The sequence below is a fragment of the Saccoglossus kowalevskii genome, chromosome 4, assembly GCF_978046115.1.
Source record: "Saccoglossus kowalevskii chromosome 4, keSacKowa6.1, whole genome shotgun sequence".
In the NCBI taxonomy this organism is placed as follows: Eukaryota; Metazoa; Hemichordata; class Enteropneusta; family Harrimaniidae; genus Saccoglossus; species Saccoglossus kowalevskii.
The window spans coordinates 33,582,337-33,601,528 of NC_140644.1; the positions used below are offsets into that span (position 1 = coordinate 33,582,337).

The window sequence follows — 19,192 nt, forward strand, 5'->3', positions numbered from 1 at the left end:
CACACTGGGCGTTTCCTCCAGTATAATTATATATCTTTATAAGACTACTTGTTATTTCAACAAGAACATTATATTATGCCCACCCAATATAGATTATCCTCATCATTCTTCGTAATACATGCTATTATTATACATCTGTCACTGTAATGCCATAAAGTTACAGCGTGCCGCAATTATGCGGTATTTCACGGGGTATCTTCATCCTACCATATTAGGAAATGCGAATTCCAAATATGGAATGATTACGCGCGTAAGCATCCTCTAATAATACAAATAAACATGGCAGCCACCAAGGTTAGATCGGACTCCATACAAAGAAGTTGGCTGATTCTGTTCTAAGCTTTTAGATTTCGGCATGTATCCTTGGTAGGAAAAGATGTATAATAATAAGGTTATTACAAGGATACCTCAAAGTATGTACTCAGACAGTACGCTGTCGTATCGACCTCCGAATCGCGTCGGTCAATACTGCCGCTGTACTGTCCTCGTGCATATTTTGAGATATCTTTGTAATAACCTTATAGTATACAACAGTTCCTGCTACACAAGTTATTGCACAATCGAAATTATTAAACAGTATAATACAATAAATATATATCAGAGCGCCCTCTAGTATTGTGGAGAATCATGTTCATTTGGAATGCTCTGATTGGATGGAAGTTCAAGCCTAGCAAGGTGTGATAGAATTGGCCTGTTATGTTCAGATTCAAATAAGCATGAACCACTAATTTGACAGAGATGTGATACTTATAATGCAGCAAGCTGTTGTAATTGCTGTTGTGGTAGAGTTTTAAAAAAAATTTATATTTTCCTGTCAAATGCATTTATTGGTCCACTGAAAATTGAAAATAATTTTCCCTGTAACTTAGACTCTTATTGATCAAGGCATTTTAAAAATCATGGGTGTTAACTCCCCTCAAGTTATGACCCGTTGTCCCCTACAGAATAATGGTTGCATCTAATATTAAAATAAAGATGGCGGAGTATAGCGTTGATTCATCTCGTTCTACTCTGGATTACTTGGAGTCAATAAAGATCCCAGAAAGTTAGTATTTATATGCCTGTGTGTTTTTTTTGTTTGTTTTTTTCACTGTCTTTGACTTTCCCAGTATGTTTGTTGCTGTTGGCAACAATGCAGAAAGTAATAAAAATAATCACAGCTTTACTCCACCCACCCCACTATGAAGTAAAAGGCTGTTTATAAGGCCATGTATGATGGTTTCATGTTTCTTATGGAAAACAATTTTAATTATAAACTTCTATGCTCCTGTACCCAACCTTGGGGGTCCATCACACTAAACAACAGGTGTCACTATTACTAAGAAAAATGTACTTTTATATATATATATATACTCGCTTAAAGAAAAATTCACGGTTAACGTTTAGTAACATAACATTTTAATGATAATTAGTATTATGTTACCTGATAAATGTATGTATAAAGAAACAATTTAAGAATTAGATGTAATTTGAAGTGACCCGCACGCATAGTTTACTACGGCATATCCTTGTAATTTAACCAACGGTGTATGGTTTCAGTTATTAATAAACAACCACATGCCGCGTGGTCTTATATTACTTTCAATAACAGTATTGACACGAGCATTGACATTGCTCCATCAAGTAACACATAGCATAGACATCGTACCATTATATTACTCCGCTATTTGACGTTTTGACCTTAGTGTGCCAGCTTGACGTCGCGTCAACTTGTTTCATTAGGAGGTTACACATGTCGTTGTCGTGACATGTAACACGGTGCAGTACATTGCTTGTACATTCGACACAATATAAGCATTGTATATCTCAATCACAGTAACAACGTGTTTCTGGAGCTGCGCATCGAACCCATCCCATTATTATACTCGGTCACTATTCATTGTTTACTGCAGTTGACTGTTTAATCTTTCAAACAGTGAACTACATATTACGTTTTGATAATGTACTTTGCATTAAGAATGGGGGTTTCGAGTCGCGGCGTTTTCTTAATGGGTCCCACGTAACGAGTCACGGCGTGTCCTTTATGGGTCCCACGCAACCTATTCGCAAGATAATGGAACGCGTGCTTCAGGGCGATCACCGCCGTCTAACTGTTACCAATGTTGATGCTAAAACCTGTCATCTACACGTTAGATTCTATGCGGCGTTCAAACAAACTTTCACACAGTGACTTTACATCAGCATCTGCATGATTTGAACCCAGTCGATACATTAATAAATAGGTGGCTGAATAATATTTTTGTTACTGCATGAGTATACCATTCATTTCATTTTTCCTAGCACGGTGTTGATGTTGTGACAATAATATTTAGTCTTGTAGTGTGATAGGGGAATTTCTAGTTTGAATACTTACGATATAGGCTACAGCGACATCACTTCTTATCGACGTATATAAGCACATGTTGTTCTGGTTTAGTAGTAATCTTAGTAATCTCACGAGTAATTCAGGATAGCTTTGCGACAGTCGTGGCGAAGACCTAATATAGAAAGATTACGTAACACAATCACGAACACTAAATAAAGCCAATATTTTATGTGACAAAAGTAATACAATAGAAAAATAAGAAAAAAAAAATATGTGATTCTGCTTTATAATTCCGGTCAGTTACGTCTGTCAATTTGTTAATAAAATATTAGCAGGCAGCTGACGCTGGTTAAATTATTCAGATTATTTACAACTCCAGACTCTGCATCGTGGCACACTTGTATATCAGAAGGGGCGGCACGAAATTTTGCATGCGGGGCGAGATCTGCACACGATCCCTCGTACCGAAGGCTTGACCTTATTAGGGGGTCCTGGGGAACGCTATCTCCTTCATGTTGAAGGGCAAGTTTTGCTGACACGAACGGTTTCAGCTTGATTGGGGGGGGGGGGGGATGAAAGGTCGGCCCGCAACAGTTTTTCGAGGGGGCGACCGCCCCTCTGCACCCCTCCCGTGCCGCCATCACTGTATATAGTCGTCTATGACATTTACTCACTTTTAATAAATCAATTATGCGTTGTATGCATTGTGTCCAGTAATTTGCATTATACATCAGATGACAAATATGGTGTGACGAATACGCCCTTGTTATCAATAAAATATTTCAATGTGTGCGTTCTCCACCTCAGCAATGACTTAGTTTTCATGTTTCATCGTTCTGATAGGTGCCCGACATTACTCCATATATTTGTGCTTCCCGTGTGTTATGAACAGGAGCTTCGTGTCCGGGGAACTTGGTATCACTTGTATTGACTGTTAGGACTTACACGTAGAGATACCAGATTCCATCTAAAGGAATACACATAGTTCATTACAGATAGCTGTATTCACCCATTTCTCATTATATCCCTCTCTCTTACAAAAGGTTACCAACTCTCTATCTTAAAAGTCAATTCTCTAAAGCGTGGCACGATCACGTGATTACCCGGATGTGTCTTACGGTTAAATCCTTGCAAAGTTGCCACAACTAAATACAATAAATAAACAATCTATTATCAAATTCTTGAAATATATGTTTATAAGCTCCACTCTAAACATGAAAGTGGTTGATTCTAAACAATAGTGCAACGGCGTGTGAACCCGACCGAATGTGCAAACGTCGCTATCATAACACTTGCCCTCTAACAAATTTGAACTGTATTCTAGTTCAATTAGAAAAGCTAAAATTACAAAACAGTGCCTAGTCACACATAATTCTGTCGATCATGAACAAATGTTTGCGCTTATCAAGTAATACGAACGTGGGCGCACTACTTCTATTTCAAAATGACTTTAAAACGTGACAAAATTGCTTCTCAAATCAATATATTTAAACAAAGTATAGGAACTATTCTAAAAACAACACATTAATCGACAACTCTGAAAATCTCTAGAATCACTTGGGGCAATATCCTTCCCATAATATTCAGCACTCACACACTTCTTAAAAACTTAAAAAATTGCAAATATTTCGTCTACTGAGAAATGTTAACGTTACCAACATAAAGGCCCTCACAAAGTCATTAAATATTAGTTCAAACGTAGAATCACAAAGAAAGGGTTCATACATTTGACAAGAGGAAGAATGCATTATGTTACACAGACTAAGCAATTGTGCTAATATTTTGAAAAAGTTGATTCCAGCAAGTGTTTACCGACATTATTCGTTATACATTGTTGTAATATACTAATATATTATTGTTGTTCTTCTCGTAGGTTCTGCGTGGCTGTTCCAGTTGAAATAGTTTTTCTTGTGCTTCTCACATGGATATACTTGATTCAGTTTTTTGTGCCACGTTGTTCATGTTGTCAGCGATGTGCCGATCGAGCCCATTCTATTTGATATACAACTAATTTTTAATGCGTGTTTTTAATATTCCAATGTTTTGTTGATAATCTGTTGCATTCATTTCGTAATTGTGACGTAACCACCAAGATAGTAAAAAGGTAACCCATCGCGTATACGGTCATTGCCATATCCTATGCTCTTGACCTCATCTTGGCAGTACCGGTTGTCGATTTATCATAATGTATGTACAAATCCGCTAATCCACTTCTAAAATTAGTAAAAATTTTAAAATATGTCCCTAAACCGTAATTATATTGATTTTTCCCCAAATCAACAAAATTGTTCAACCGATTTTATAAATTATCGGTAAACAGTATTTAAGGACAGCGATATTCGAACCAGCTAAACATCTTTTGAAACGCTCAGATAGATGCATAACAGCCCGGTCCTTGGAATAAATATAACTCCAATTCATGACTTTGTGATATCGGAATTTGAAAATTACTGCAGTCGTTTAAAAAATCCGATATTACATGCTCACTCATTGGACATGATTTATATAATTCACCGGTGTCGTGGTTAACGTGGTTACCTACGACAGCCGCTCTTTAATGATAGAAAACAGCTGTACGTAGTTGCCCTAATTTACCATAGACAACATGAGATTATATTAGCCAAGATGAATGTCCACGCTAAAAAAACTAGTACCATGGTTGTCTTGCATTGCAAATGAACGCCCCTGAATTGTCAAGGTTATAAGCAGTATAACCATGTTATAGAAAAATGTTTTTTTCACCGTCTTTTATCTGAAACGCGATATATGAGGGCGTACTTCAATTACGTGAGCAGTTTTATTGACAAGTACATGTGAGCAGTGGATCAGGGCAACCACCAATTACAAAACTGGCTGCTTTTCTGATAAAATTTAAGACAGAAAACCTGATAAATCTATGTGTGTGGTTTACATTTATCTTGTAGGAGTTTGAGCTGACGAACAAGTGTTTGTCATATCAATTATATTCTTCATACATGTAGTTGCAGCAAATTAAAATAATGTTTTGATCTTTGTACCTTGTTTGTCGCCCAATTGGCGTTTATGGGAATTTATGGGAATTTTAGATGCTATGCTTTCAGGGTCTAGATTTTAAAAATTGACACTGATGGCACAGCAAATGTTTGTTAACAAGAAAAAAAGTTTGATAGCGAGAGCTATTGTCCCTTCAATTATTTACAATCATTATATGCACTGTTTTACTTCCAATATCATTTGCTAAGCACAATAGAGTGGCCGTATATATATTAGAGCGCCCTCAACCATAACACAGTTAGACTTTGGTTTTTCTTTCGAATGTACCGACTGATGGCACAAATAGCACGGTAGAGAATGATAACTAGACGGGACTACTTTTACAGCTTAACTCTTCTTGCATTATATGCCACACGAAATAGTTCATCTAATCACACATCAGTGTAATGATTACAAAAGTTATTTCAACACCTTCAAGTTATTCAAAAGATGCTTACATGAGTAATTCACTCTGTTTAAAATAACGTGTGGGTCGTACAGATCGCTGGTGTATGTCTGCCAGTATATAACTTCTAACTCGATTATCATATATTTTTGCAGCAACAACCAGTGAGCCGATGACGTCAGAAAAATCAGATGATGATGAATCAATGACAACCGGTATGTACAGACAAAGTGGTAGAATGTGTAATGTTTCAATTGTGTTCAATGCGATGGTTATTTTACATAAGAACTGACAGAATAACATTACGTAAATCACGCCCGTGAACTATACACATACGAAATACACGGGATATCTAACAATTCATAATTTATCCCACAGCGATATCATTTTCACGTGACTATACAACGCCTTCAGGAACTGGGGATGCAGAATCAGCGGGTGAGTGTTTATATGCATGTACATTACATTCCCCTTTCTTGAATAAATAGATTTTGCTACATCACACAAGTTATATTTATGTTGAAATTCATTGCGTTGTGGTAATACATGTGAAGCTGACTATTATTTATTATTTTTAACAGAAATATTTACTATTGTGGTAACAACGGACTATGATAACATTGATAAAGGTATGTAATAACATGTACATTTTGGTTGGGTTAACACGAAATGCCTAAATATATAAAATGAATGGCGATCAGTCACACGTCTCGGTTATTTTTTTGATCTGATATCTATTCCACTATATATATTGTGGTGAACAATTAGTCAATCAATATATTAGTAACATGAGGTGAGAAATGCACCCGTAACGTTAATTCGAAATTATAAATAATAAAGTTTTTTTTTTGAAGCGCCCTCTAGCGGCACAGCTCTTCTATGTCTTAAATGACGTAGGTGAGTTTAAGAAAGGTTTTTCAATTCGAAAACTTTGTTCAATTTTCGTTTAGATTATTACACATATCTAAAAGAAACAATAGGCAAACTCGGACGACCACTGGCGTTGTAATGGTATCCCGCATACCCATTTACAGCACAGAAACCTCCGTCGCTTGAGGTCGCGACTTTAAATTAACAGTCGTGAATATTTACATTTGAATTTGATTTACACTAACTATATAAACCAGTTTTAGTTAATCACGAGAATAAAGCATATTACAACTTTTGACAACTACTGTTACAGTACGAATATAACATTACTCTATAAAGTATTAAACGAATAGTGTTGAAATAATTAATAGTCAGTAACAGTCATCAGTCTATTGTAATAAATGTACTAGTGAATGAATGTACTTAAAGATATTTGCTGTCTAATGAATACAGATTATATGTAACATATAGAAGTAAAGCTAGTGCATTATATCTCTACAGGTGTGATAAATAATTGCACAGGTGGCGTTTATAGGAACAGAGTCTGGGCTATGAATGGAGAATCCTATGCTATTCAATACAATCCGTTTCAGAACGACCTACTTGAGTTTACAGTGTGCTTCTGGATGAGAACAAGTGATACTGACAATTTCGGAACGCCTTTCCACTACGCAACCTGGAACACTGATACTGAAGATGAGATATCCCTCTATGATTACAATGATTTTACACTATTTATTAGAGGTCAAATGCTATCATACACCAAAGTGTCTGTAGTTGACGACCAGTGGCATCACATATGTGTCACGTGGCAATCTCATGGTGGGAATTACCAGCTCTATAAAGACGGTGTAGTGGAATCCTATGGTGGAGGCGTCGCAACTAATTTGACAATCCGTGCTGGAGGAGTGTTGGCTGTCGGACAAGAGCAGGGCGAGCCAGGTGGTGGTTTCTCTAAGTCGCGATCTTTCATGGGAATGCTGGCATATTTTAACATGTGGTCGCGCGTGTTAAATGAAACAGAAATCGTAAGTCTCTATAGTGACTGTGCAGACAACGGCTGTGGTGATATTGTGTCGTGGTCATCATTCGAAGATACTCACGTGAATGATATTACTATTATTGACGGCGTTGATATATGTAGTAAGTTACCTATGAATACACTTTAAAACTATACACGTATTCGAATTGCATGAACTAACTTTCATTCCAAGTATACGAGGGCGCACTTATTAGTTTTGCAAGCGTGCCTGCCCGCGCACAGTAACTAGACGTTTCCATCATAAGATCACATTATGGTGTTGATAAGACATCATAAAATCTATGATGCTAAAGCAGATTTTTGTTTATATGACATTTTGCGAATGACATGTTGACATTGATCAAAGGACGCTGTTTACAAACATTCAGTACTAGATGATTTATCTATTGCCCTGTAAATCTAGACCATATAATATACACGTTACAACTACATTTTGTGATATATCATTGGCACATTATTTATTTCGTCTTTTATTTCAGAGACGCTACATCCGTGCTTATTTCCATATTTCCCAGACAAATCATGGGGTTTTTATGAGAACGATAGCCACGTCACACTCGCAATCACTGTTGACGAATTGTCAGAGTCTAGTGTTGCGTTCTGGTTTAGGTGTGAAGACATTGACCGCCTTGGAACAGTGTTGCACTACTCTACCAACCGACGGGATGACGAACTAATAATTTATTTAGGAACGCTGCAAACTGGCATAGGCGCGGGTCTAGCTCTTAAAATTGCTGATCAGGATTTTAACATCCCGTTAGCAGGACTCGGGGAATCACAATGGCACCACGTTTGTATAGAATGGAAGACAGTAGATATGGATACACTGTTGGTTATATACTTTGACACAGCAGTGGTATTCTATCGCACCAGTCCTACCAGAAGAGTTGTACATGGGACAGGTGTAATAACTGTCGGACAACGAGACCTTGGTAACCGGAACTTCGACTCAACAAGAAGATTTGTAGGACGTATTGCTGGTCTGAATATGTGGTCACAAATGCTCAATGGAACTGAGATCGAAAGATTAGGATCTGTTTGTAAAAATGTCGGTTGTGGAGATCTCATTACGTGGGCAAAGTTCACCATTTCGGATCTTAATAATGTTTCTGTTCATGACGTTTTTGACTTGTGTGGTGAGTACTAATATACGAATAATTCAAGTACATAATATCATTTTTTACCAATATGAATAATTTTAAAAATGTGAAATTATGCACTAAACCAACATATTTGTATTATATTCTAACTGATGTTTATTTTCCCAGACGACATTTTCATAACTGCCAATCCAACGACGTTACACAGGATAACATCTCCCCAAGTAGGAATTAGCACTACAGCCACAGACACAGAAACAAGCCGTTTATATACTGGAGAAGTATACAACAAATCCTCAGCTACGCAATCTATTCTACAACAATCAAGTAGTGATTCGAACCCACAGACGAGTGATGCTTCTACCACAGCTATATCGCAGACCACGATTAGTAGTACTAGCATATCGTTGAGTAGACAGACCGTCAGCGAACTGAAAATAAGTTCCAGTAACACTCAAACTGTGGGTACTGCTAGCTCATCTCAAGGTAGACAGACATTCAGCGCAGAGAAAATTAGTTCCACAAAACCTCACACATCTAAGCCTTGGGCGAGTACCTGGAATGATGAAAACAAAGAAACTCCCTCGCAAACCAAGTATGGCGGCAATACGAAGGGTAGTGACTTGGACAAATACAAATCGACCCCCTCAGTTCAGAAGAACCAGGATCCTAACTATTGTATGTATTATTATTCCAATATACAAACTAATAATTTTATAATCATAGAATACAAACTAGAAACCCATAGTGTCTAATATTTCGTATATTTGTAAGAAAGACGAATTTTAACATACACGATACGGTTAAGACATCCATATATTATCGTACAAATAGTACGGTGTGTAAAGTATAATTTATACCGAAATTCAAGTTGAAGATATAATGTGGACATTATTAATTGCTGTTAAATCAGGTTTAGCAATTACAAATAATTTGACAAAACGCATCAGTGTATCGTAATGTCGCCGTACGTTTACGTTTTGTCTTTGTAGATACACCACAGAACGTACAACAATTTGATAACAGTCCAAGAGCGTTAATTATACTGATATTCATAGTCGTTGTACTCTTTATTGCTGCTGTTATAATATCATGTTTTGTGTACAGAAAGTGTAGACGACACAAAGGGCATTATAGGTTAGTGTAACATGCGTGTCGATCAATCCTCGTATTTACACATTCGTTTTTTTATTTATTGTCTGGAGCAATTGTATTAAGGTCTTTCTCATTTTTATATAACTTATTTTAATTTATAGTCCAAATCATCATGATGCTACAGAAATGAATACATATTCAAACACAGGTTACGTTACGTGAGTATGTCCTCTTATTATAAAAACAAACATGGCTGCCACCAGAGTTTGACCGGACTCTACAAAAAGACGTTTGCTGATTCTGATCTCTCTCTTTTGGGATTTCAGACAGACAGTACGCCGTCCCTGTACGGCTTTCGTTCATACTTTGAGATATCCTCGTAATAACCTCATAATATTCACATATAGTGTTATTAATATTATCGTCATTTTTACATTCACAGGTGATGACGTCATGTCCACTGTATAGTTTTCAAAGCACATTTGAACAAGATGCAATAGAAATGGACGATATGCAGGACTGATATTTTCGATATATTTGCACGTTTATATTGTTTACCTGGTTCTAGTGTTTAACTATATTTCATTTTCGCTGATTGCAGAAGTCATGGCGCAAACAGAATGTTATCAATCTTAATATGTTTTTGCTGAATAGATTAGTATAATTCTCACGCTTGTGGTTTATCTAGCATTTATATAGAATGGACGTCATTTTAACAAATTTTGCATATTGTTACTCATATTTTTTATAATTATCAGCGTCGTTAAAGTGTACATATTACGAAGCCGGTAGTCAAGGCAGGTGTATTTGAGAAATAAAACAACATTCAAATATCGATATTATGATTTGTTATGCGTGAATCTGGAAATGTTATTCTATAGTTTGAAAGCGATATTGCAGTTGTCAGTGTTCGTGATACATGATTGTCACTTTATAACTATTTTTAGAACTATTTTTAGTATCGATCAAAAGCGTTAACATTGCTTGTGAAAATGTACAAAATGGTTTTATAACGAATGTCGGTGAGTTAGCCAGTATTGTTAAGTAGGCACAATGTAGTATTGGTTAAAATACAAGAATTGTTGATTAAGCCCGTTCGCCTCACACAGAACTGGTTTGAGGGCGCAATTAAAATATCAAACACAAACACTCACTACGCTGGCGGCGCCTTCTTATATGGTGCTCATACTGGTCATTTATTAGTAGATGTGCGAACTCACTTTCCACTAAAATAAGCATGCCTATGTCACTTGTAATTGCATAAAGGTTTGTGTGAGTGTGTGTCACTTTCCACTAATATAAGCATGCCTATGTCACTTGTAATTGCATATAGGTTTGTGTGAGTGTGTGTCACTTTCCACTAAAATAAGCATGCCCATGTCACTTGTAATTGCATATAGGTTTGTGTGAGCGTGTTTCACTTTCCACTAATATAAGCATGTCTATGTCACTTGTAATTGCATATAGGTTTGTGTGAGTGTGTGTCACTTTCCACTAAAATACGCATGCCTATGTCACTTGTAATTGCATATAGGTTTGTGTGAGTGTGTTTCACTTTCCACTAAAATAAGCATGCCTATGTCACTTGTAATTGCATATAGTTTTGTGTGAGTGTGTGTCACTTTCCACGAATATAAGCATGCCTATGTCACTTGTATTGCATATAAGTTTGTGTGAGTGTGTGTCACTTCCACTAAAATAAGTATGCCTATGTCACTTGTAATTGCATATAGGTTTGTGTGAGCGTGTTTCACTTTCCACTAAAATAAGCATGTCTATGTCACTTGTAATTGCATATAGGTTTGTGTGAGTGTGTGTCACTTTCCACTAAAATAAGCATGCCTATGTCACTTGTAATTGCATATAGGTTTGTGTGAGTGTGTGTCACTTTCCACTAAAATAAGCATGCCCATGTCACTTGTAATTGCATATAGGTTTGAGTGAGCGTGTTTCACTTTCCACTAATATAAGCATGTCTATGTCACTTGTAATTGCATATAGGTTTGTGTGAGTGTGTGTCACTTTCCACTAAAATAAGCATGCCTATGTCACTTGTAATTGCATATAGGTTTGTGTGAGTGTGTTTCACTTTCCACTAAAATAAGCATGCCTATGTCACTTGTAATTGCATATAGTTTTGTGTGAGTGTGTGTCACTTTCCACGAATATAAGCATGCCTATGTCACTTGTATTGCATATAAGTTTGTGTGAGTGTGTGTCACTTCCACTAAAATAAGTATGCCTATGTCACTTGTAATTGCATATAGGTTTGTGTGAGCGTGTTTCACTTTCCACTAAAATAAGCATGTCTATGTCACTTGTAATTGCATATAGGTTTGTGTGAGTGTGTGTCACTTTCCACTAAAATAAGCATGCCTATGTCACTTGTAATTGCATATAGGTTTGTGTGAGTGTGTGTCACTTTCCACTAATATAAGCATGCCTATGTCACTTGTAATTGCATATAGGTTTGTGTGAGCGTGTTTCACTTTCCACTAAACTAAGCATGTCTATGTCACTTGTAATTGCATATAGGTTTGTGTGAGCGTGTGTCACTTTCCACTAAAATAAGCATGCCTATGTCACTTGTAATTGCATATAGGTTTGTGTGAGCGTGTTTCACTTTCCAATAAAATAAGCATGCCTATGTCACTTGTAATTGCATATAGGTTTGTGTGAGTGTGTGTCACTTCCACTAAAATAAGCATGCCTATGTCACTTGTAATTGCATATAGGTTTGTGTGAGCGTGTTTCACTTTCCACTAAAATAAGCATGTCTATGTCACTTGTAATTGCATATATGTTTGTGTGAGTATGTGTGTGATCATGTGGAATAAATAAGATTAAATATAAACATCCATGCTCGGGTCAGTCAGTCAGGGCTGGTGGAAACCTTAGTACTGAACTATGCATGCATGCTTGCTTGCTGACAGACTAACACTTATATCCAGATAACAACACGTATGTAATTCATTAAGTCGAGGGCACATACATTTCTAATTCTTTCATACACATGTTAGGTTAGATGTCACGTGCTTACCAATACGATAAACCATTGTCACGTGGTTATTGTTCTTCAGCTAGTTTGGGTTTTAGTTAAACCCAAAGTGGCTATTTTTAACCCTTTTCGAGGGGAGGGCGTAGACATTATGACGTTTTAGAATGTATGGGAGCTGGTCCATCTTGGAGAGTCGCTTCTAATAAAGTAATAGGGAAATATCAAGTCGTATTCATCTGAACGTTTTGGAAGACAATCCCGAAGTGACAGTAGAGTAGACTAGACTGTGTGGTCTAGTGGTCACATATTGTCTGGCATACTGAAGGTCATGGGTTGTAATTTTTCTCTTGAAATACTTGTCCTTGTAGTTAGTCTTTCCTTTATTTCAAATGCCAATGTAATATAATATAATATAAAAACAAAAGCAGTAAATAGCAACATTACATGTCCCCGAGCCACTGCAAAATCAATGCAATGGCAGTATCAGTGACTTTTCGCACTCTACCCAAACATTCACATGCAAATAAAGTAAACCTATTTGGTCAGCAAAAAAGTTCAGTTAAATTTTGACACATCATTCCATAATACATTTCACACCACTACTTGCATCATCGAGTTAAGTATTTATTGCAATTAAAAAAGAATATGACAGTTGTACACTCATGACAACTAGTTTTTTGTGACAGCTACTGGAACTTCCTATGAATGATATAAATAGAGTACTTACTTAGAACACATTACGTATAACCGAAATACAAAATTCAGTAATAAGAAATTTAGTTTTCAGCATGTATGAACCAGTTAAATCATGTACCACTGCGGTACTGTTCACAGCTTTAATCTTTAGATTAGGCTCGATCAGCCTGAGAGAGTGCGTTTTGCGTGCGTGCGTATGTACGTGCAATTTTTCAGCTTTCGACCGACAACAAATCATTCAATTGCAATGGAACTTGTTATAGACCGCCAGCCCGAGGACAAGTACAGACCTGATTAGTTTTTGGTTCAATTCCGTGGGTATTAATTACCGAATTTGTATGATAAATGCCTCAATGAAACTTGCTTCTCAGAGAGTAAATTCCATGTCATTGGGTTCATCTAAAGATGTGCGTATATAAATTTAATAGATTATATATAGATAATATATCCCCTCGTCGGCGATAAATTATTTATGATGCTTCCGGTCATTTTAGAGTTTCGAATAATTGTTAGTACCCCCATGTAAAAGCTGAGTAATTTGTTACTAGTATTTAGTCATAATTCAATGAACATAACATACGCTAACTGGCCTTGTTCAACGTAAAGTAAAAATATCTTTGGTGATATACAAATATTATACGTCATGACCATGGCAGCCAATCGATTCGCGCATTATATGTAGACATATTCCAGTGTCTACCTACTGACGTATCATTATGTCTACCTACACCCAGGTACCTTCTTCCCGAATTTATCTGATATCAATAACTGGTAATGGCATACGATACGCGGCAATATTGATGAACTAATTAGGTTGCCAGGTTTGCTTTCACTATTTGACTATTTTAATTAGGATTGTGTAGCGATTTTGCGATTGCGCAGTTCGACAATGAGCTTCGTGGGTTTCTAAAACTGCATGCTCACCGCTGTTGGAATGAACATTTGTATTATTATACCGGATAAATCTTAATAACATAAAGTGTGGCACTCAATCATAGCAGACAAGGCGAATTGCGCAACAGCAGGTCGAATATCTCAAAGGGCGTAGCTGAGCTACAAAATCTCGGTTTTCTTTCCAGTAAGGCAAACAGTGAAAGCAAACATGGCAAACTAGTTATTTCCTGTTTAATGCCGCGTATCATGTTCTTTTGACAAGTTATTGGCATAAATCAATAAGATGTCATGATATATTCCCCAACACATAGCACAATTACACTGGAAATATTAGTTGACATATTAACTAGCTATTGATTCAATTGTTTTATTAAAGTATTTCTGTTTGCCAGTATTCGTGTGTGGCAATACGTAATACTTAAATAAGGTCATGTAAATGTATTGGGTCAGTGATTCAGAACTAGTATGAACATTATTTCAAAACTATGCTTGTAGTTTATGGCACCACTGGTAGAGAACAGCACGTGCACCATGAGATCGAGGACACATACATTCCTAGTAGTTTCATACAGAGTGTATGAATACTGTGTTACCCTAGAAATCACGTGTTCACCAGTAAAAGCAACCGTTGTCACAAAAGACATAATTTGCGTAGTGTCGACAAGGTACAAGTCTAGATAGGCACGTGGCCTCATCTACACATCTGTCAATAGAGATAACACCAACGTTCGATGACGAGCACTTTGAACTGAGTGGCAATAAAGGAGCGATTATTACATATGATGTAGAGCAAAGATAGCAAACCAGACGATGGGTTGATTTCTTTCTTTCGTTTTTCAATAAAATGACCTTTCTCCAGAGGTATAATATGTGTTTTCTAAACTACTATTCGGTTATTATTCTATCCAGCTATCATGAATTATCATAACGACTATCACGATAAATCTTATTAATCAAGATATCATATCGATATCATAAAGACTATCATGATAATTCTTATCAATCCAGCTATTATGACACTATCATAATGACTATAATGATAAATCCTATTAATTCATTTATCATGACAATATCATAACGACTATCACGATAAATCTTATTAATCCAGCTATAATGGCGATATCATAACAACTACCATGATAATTCCTATTAATCCAGCTGTGATGGCAATATCATAACGACTATCATGATAAATCTTATTAATCCAGCTCTCATGACGATATTTCGTAGCAACTGTCATGATAAATCTTAATAATCCAGTTATAATGACAATATCATAACGACTATCACGTTAAATCTTATTAATCCAGCTATAATGGCGATATCATAACAACTACCATGATAAATCTTATTAATTAAGCTATCATGGCGACATCGTAACAACTATAATGATAAATCTCATTAATCCAGTTATCATGACAATATCATAACGACTATCTTGATAAAACTTATTAATCCAACTATCATGGCGATATCATAACTACTACTATGATAAATTTTATTAATCAAGCTATCACAGAGATATCATAACGACTATAATGATCAATCGTATTAATCCAGTTATCATGACAATATCATAACGACTATCACGACAAATTTTAGTAATCAAGCTATCATAGCAATATCATAATGACTACCATGATAAATCTCATTAATGCAGTTTTCATGACAATATCATAAGGACTATCGTGATAAATCTTATTAATCAAGCTATAATGGCGATATCATAAAGACTACCATGATAAATCTTATTAATCAAGCTATCATGGCGATATCGTAACGACGATAATGATAAATCTTATTAATCATGCTATCATGGCGATATCATAACGACTATCACGATAAATCTTATTAATCAAGATATCATATCGATATCATAAAGACTATCATGACAATTCTAATCAATCCAGCTATTATGACAATATCATAACGACTATAATGATAAATACTATTAATACAGTTATCATGACAATATCATAACGACTATCACGATAAATCTTATTACTCAAGCTATCATAGCGATATTATAACGACTGTCATGATAATTCTAATTAATCCAGCTGTGATGGCAATATCATAACGACTATCATGATAAATCTTATTAATCCAGTTTTCATGGCGATATCATAACGACTATCATGATAATTCTTATTAATCCAGCTATCATGGCAATATCATAACGACTACCATGATAAATCTTATTAATCCAGCTATCACGACGATATCGTAATGACTAACATGATAAATTTTATTAATCAAGTTATCATGGTGATGTCATAACGACTATCATGATAATTCTTATTAATCCAGTTATTATGGCAATATCATAACGACTATCATGATAAATCTTACTAATCCAGTTATCATGGCGATATCATAAAGACTATCACGATAAATCATATTAATCCAGTTTTCATGGCGATATCATAACGACTATCATGATAATTCTTATTAATCCAGCTATCATGGCAATATCATAATGACTAACATGATAAATCGTATTAATCAAGCTATTATGGCGATATCATAACGACTAACACGATGAATCTTATTAATCCATTTATCATGGCGATATCATAACGACTATCATGATAAATCTTATTAATCCAGTTTTCATGGCGATATCATAACGACTATCATGATAATTCTTATTAATCCAGCTATCATGGCAATATCATAACGGCTATCATGATAAATCTTATTAATCCAGTTATCATGGCGATATCATAACGACTATCACGATAAATCATATTAATCCAGTTTTCATGGCGATATCATAACGACTATCATGATAAATCTTATTAATCCAGTTATCATGGCGATATCATAACGACTATCACGATAAATCATATTAATCCAGTTTTCATGGCGATATCATAACGACTATCATGATAATTCTTATTAATCCAGCTATCATGTCAATATCATAACGAATATCATGATAAATCGTATTAATCAAGCTATTATGGCGATATCATAATGACTATCATGATAAATCTTATTAATCCATTTATCATGGCGATATCATAACGACTATCATGATAAATCTTTTTAATCCAGTTTTCATGGCGATATCATAACGACTATCATGATAATTCTTATTAATCCAGCTATCACGACGATATCGTTGCATCTATAATGATAAATCTTATTAATCTAGATATCATGGCAATATCAGAACGACTATCATGATAAATCTTATTAATCAAGCTATCATGGCTATATCGTAACAACTATAATGATAAATCTCATTAATTCAGTTATCATGACAATATCATAACTACTACCATGATGAATCTTATTAATCAATCTATCGCAGAGATATCGTAACAACTATAATGATCAATCTTTTTAATCCAGTTACATGGCAATATCATAACGACTATCATGAAAATTCTTATTAATCCAGCTGTCATGGCGATATCATAACTACTACTATGATAAATTTTATTAATCAAGCTATCACAGAGATATCATAACGACTATAATGATCAATCGTATTAATCCAGTTATCATGACAATATCATAACGACTATCACGACAAATTTTAGTAATCAAGCTATCATAGCAATATCATAATGACTACCATGATAAATCTCATTAATGCAGTTTTCATGACAATATCATAAGGACTATCGTGATAAATCTTATTAATCAAGCTATAATGGCGATATCATAAAGACTACCATGATAAATCTTATTAATCAAGCTATCATGGCGATATCGTAACGACGATAATGATAAATCTTATTAATCATGCTATCATGGCGATATCGTAATGACTTTAATGATAAATCTCATTAATCCAGCTATCATGGCGATATCATAACGACTATCACGATAAATCTTATTAATCAAGATATCATATCGATATCATAAAGACTATCATGACAATTCTAATCAATCCAGCTATTATGACAATATCATAACGACTATAATGATAAATACTATTAATCCAGTTATCATGACAATATCATAACGACTATCACGATAAATCTTATTACTCAAGCTATCATAGCGATATTATAACGACTGTCATGATAATTCTAATTAATCCAGCTGTGATGGCAATATCATAACGACTATCATGATAAATCTTTTTAATCCAGTTTTCATGGCGATATCATAACGACTATCATGATAATTCTTATTAATCCAGCTATCATGGCAATATCATAACGACTACCATGATAAATCTTATTAATCCAGCTATCACGACGATATCGTAATGACTAACATGATAAATTTTATTAATCAAGTTATCATGGTGATGTCATAACGACTATCATGATAATTCTTATTAATCCAGTTATTATGGCAATATCATAACGACTATCATGATAAATCTTACTAATCCAGTTATCATGGCGATATCATAACGACTATCACGATAAATCATATTAATCCAGTTTTCATGGCGATATCATAACGACTATCATGATAATTCTTATTAATCCAGCTATCATGGCAATATCATAATGACTAACATGATAAATCGTATTAATCAAGCTATTATGGCGATGTCATAACGACTAACACGATGAATCTTATTAATCCATTTATCATGGCGATATCATAACGACTATCATGATAAATCTTATTAATCCAGTTTTCATGGCGATATCATAACGACTATCATGATAATTCTTATTAATCCAGCTATCATGGCAATATCATAACGGCTATCATGATAAATCTTATTAATCCAGCTATCACGACGATATCGTTGCATCTATAATGATAAATCTTATTAATCTAGATATCATGGCAATAT

The 19,192-nt window shown here is 35.2% G+C and overlaps 1 protein-coding gene across 1 annotated transcript in view; it reads left to right on the forward strand.

Annotated features, from left to right (window-relative positions):
* The window catches only part of LOC100370097 (uncharacterized), a 70,787-nt gene extending 60,120 nt beyond the window's left edge, over positions 1 to 10,667 (forward strand). Inside the window, exons 3-11 of the mRNA XM_085498617.1 lie at positions 5,879 to 5,938; positions 6,102 to 6,161; positions 6,305 to 6,352; positions 7,095 to 7,736; positions 8,115 to 8,771; positions 8,904 to 9,413; positions 9,728 to 9,872; positions 9,992 to 10,048; positions 10,273 to 10,667. Of these exons, the coding sequence (XP_085354743.1) occupies positions 5,879 to 5,938; positions 6,102 to 6,161; positions 6,305 to 6,352; positions 7,095 to 7,736; positions 8,115 to 8,771; positions 8,904 to 9,413; positions 9,728 to 9,872; positions 9,992 to 10,048; positions 10,273 to 10,276 (2,183 nt within the window). The 3' untranslated portion in view covers positions 10,277 to 10,667. The remainder of the gene's footprint in view (positions 1 to 5,878; positions 5,939 to 6,101; positions 6,162 to 6,304; positions 6,353 to 7,094; positions 7,737 to 8,114; positions 8,772 to 8,903; positions 9,414 to 9,727; positions 9,873 to 9,991; positions 10,049 to 10,272) is intronic.
* Positions 10,668 to 19,192: the final 8,525 nt, after the last annotated feature.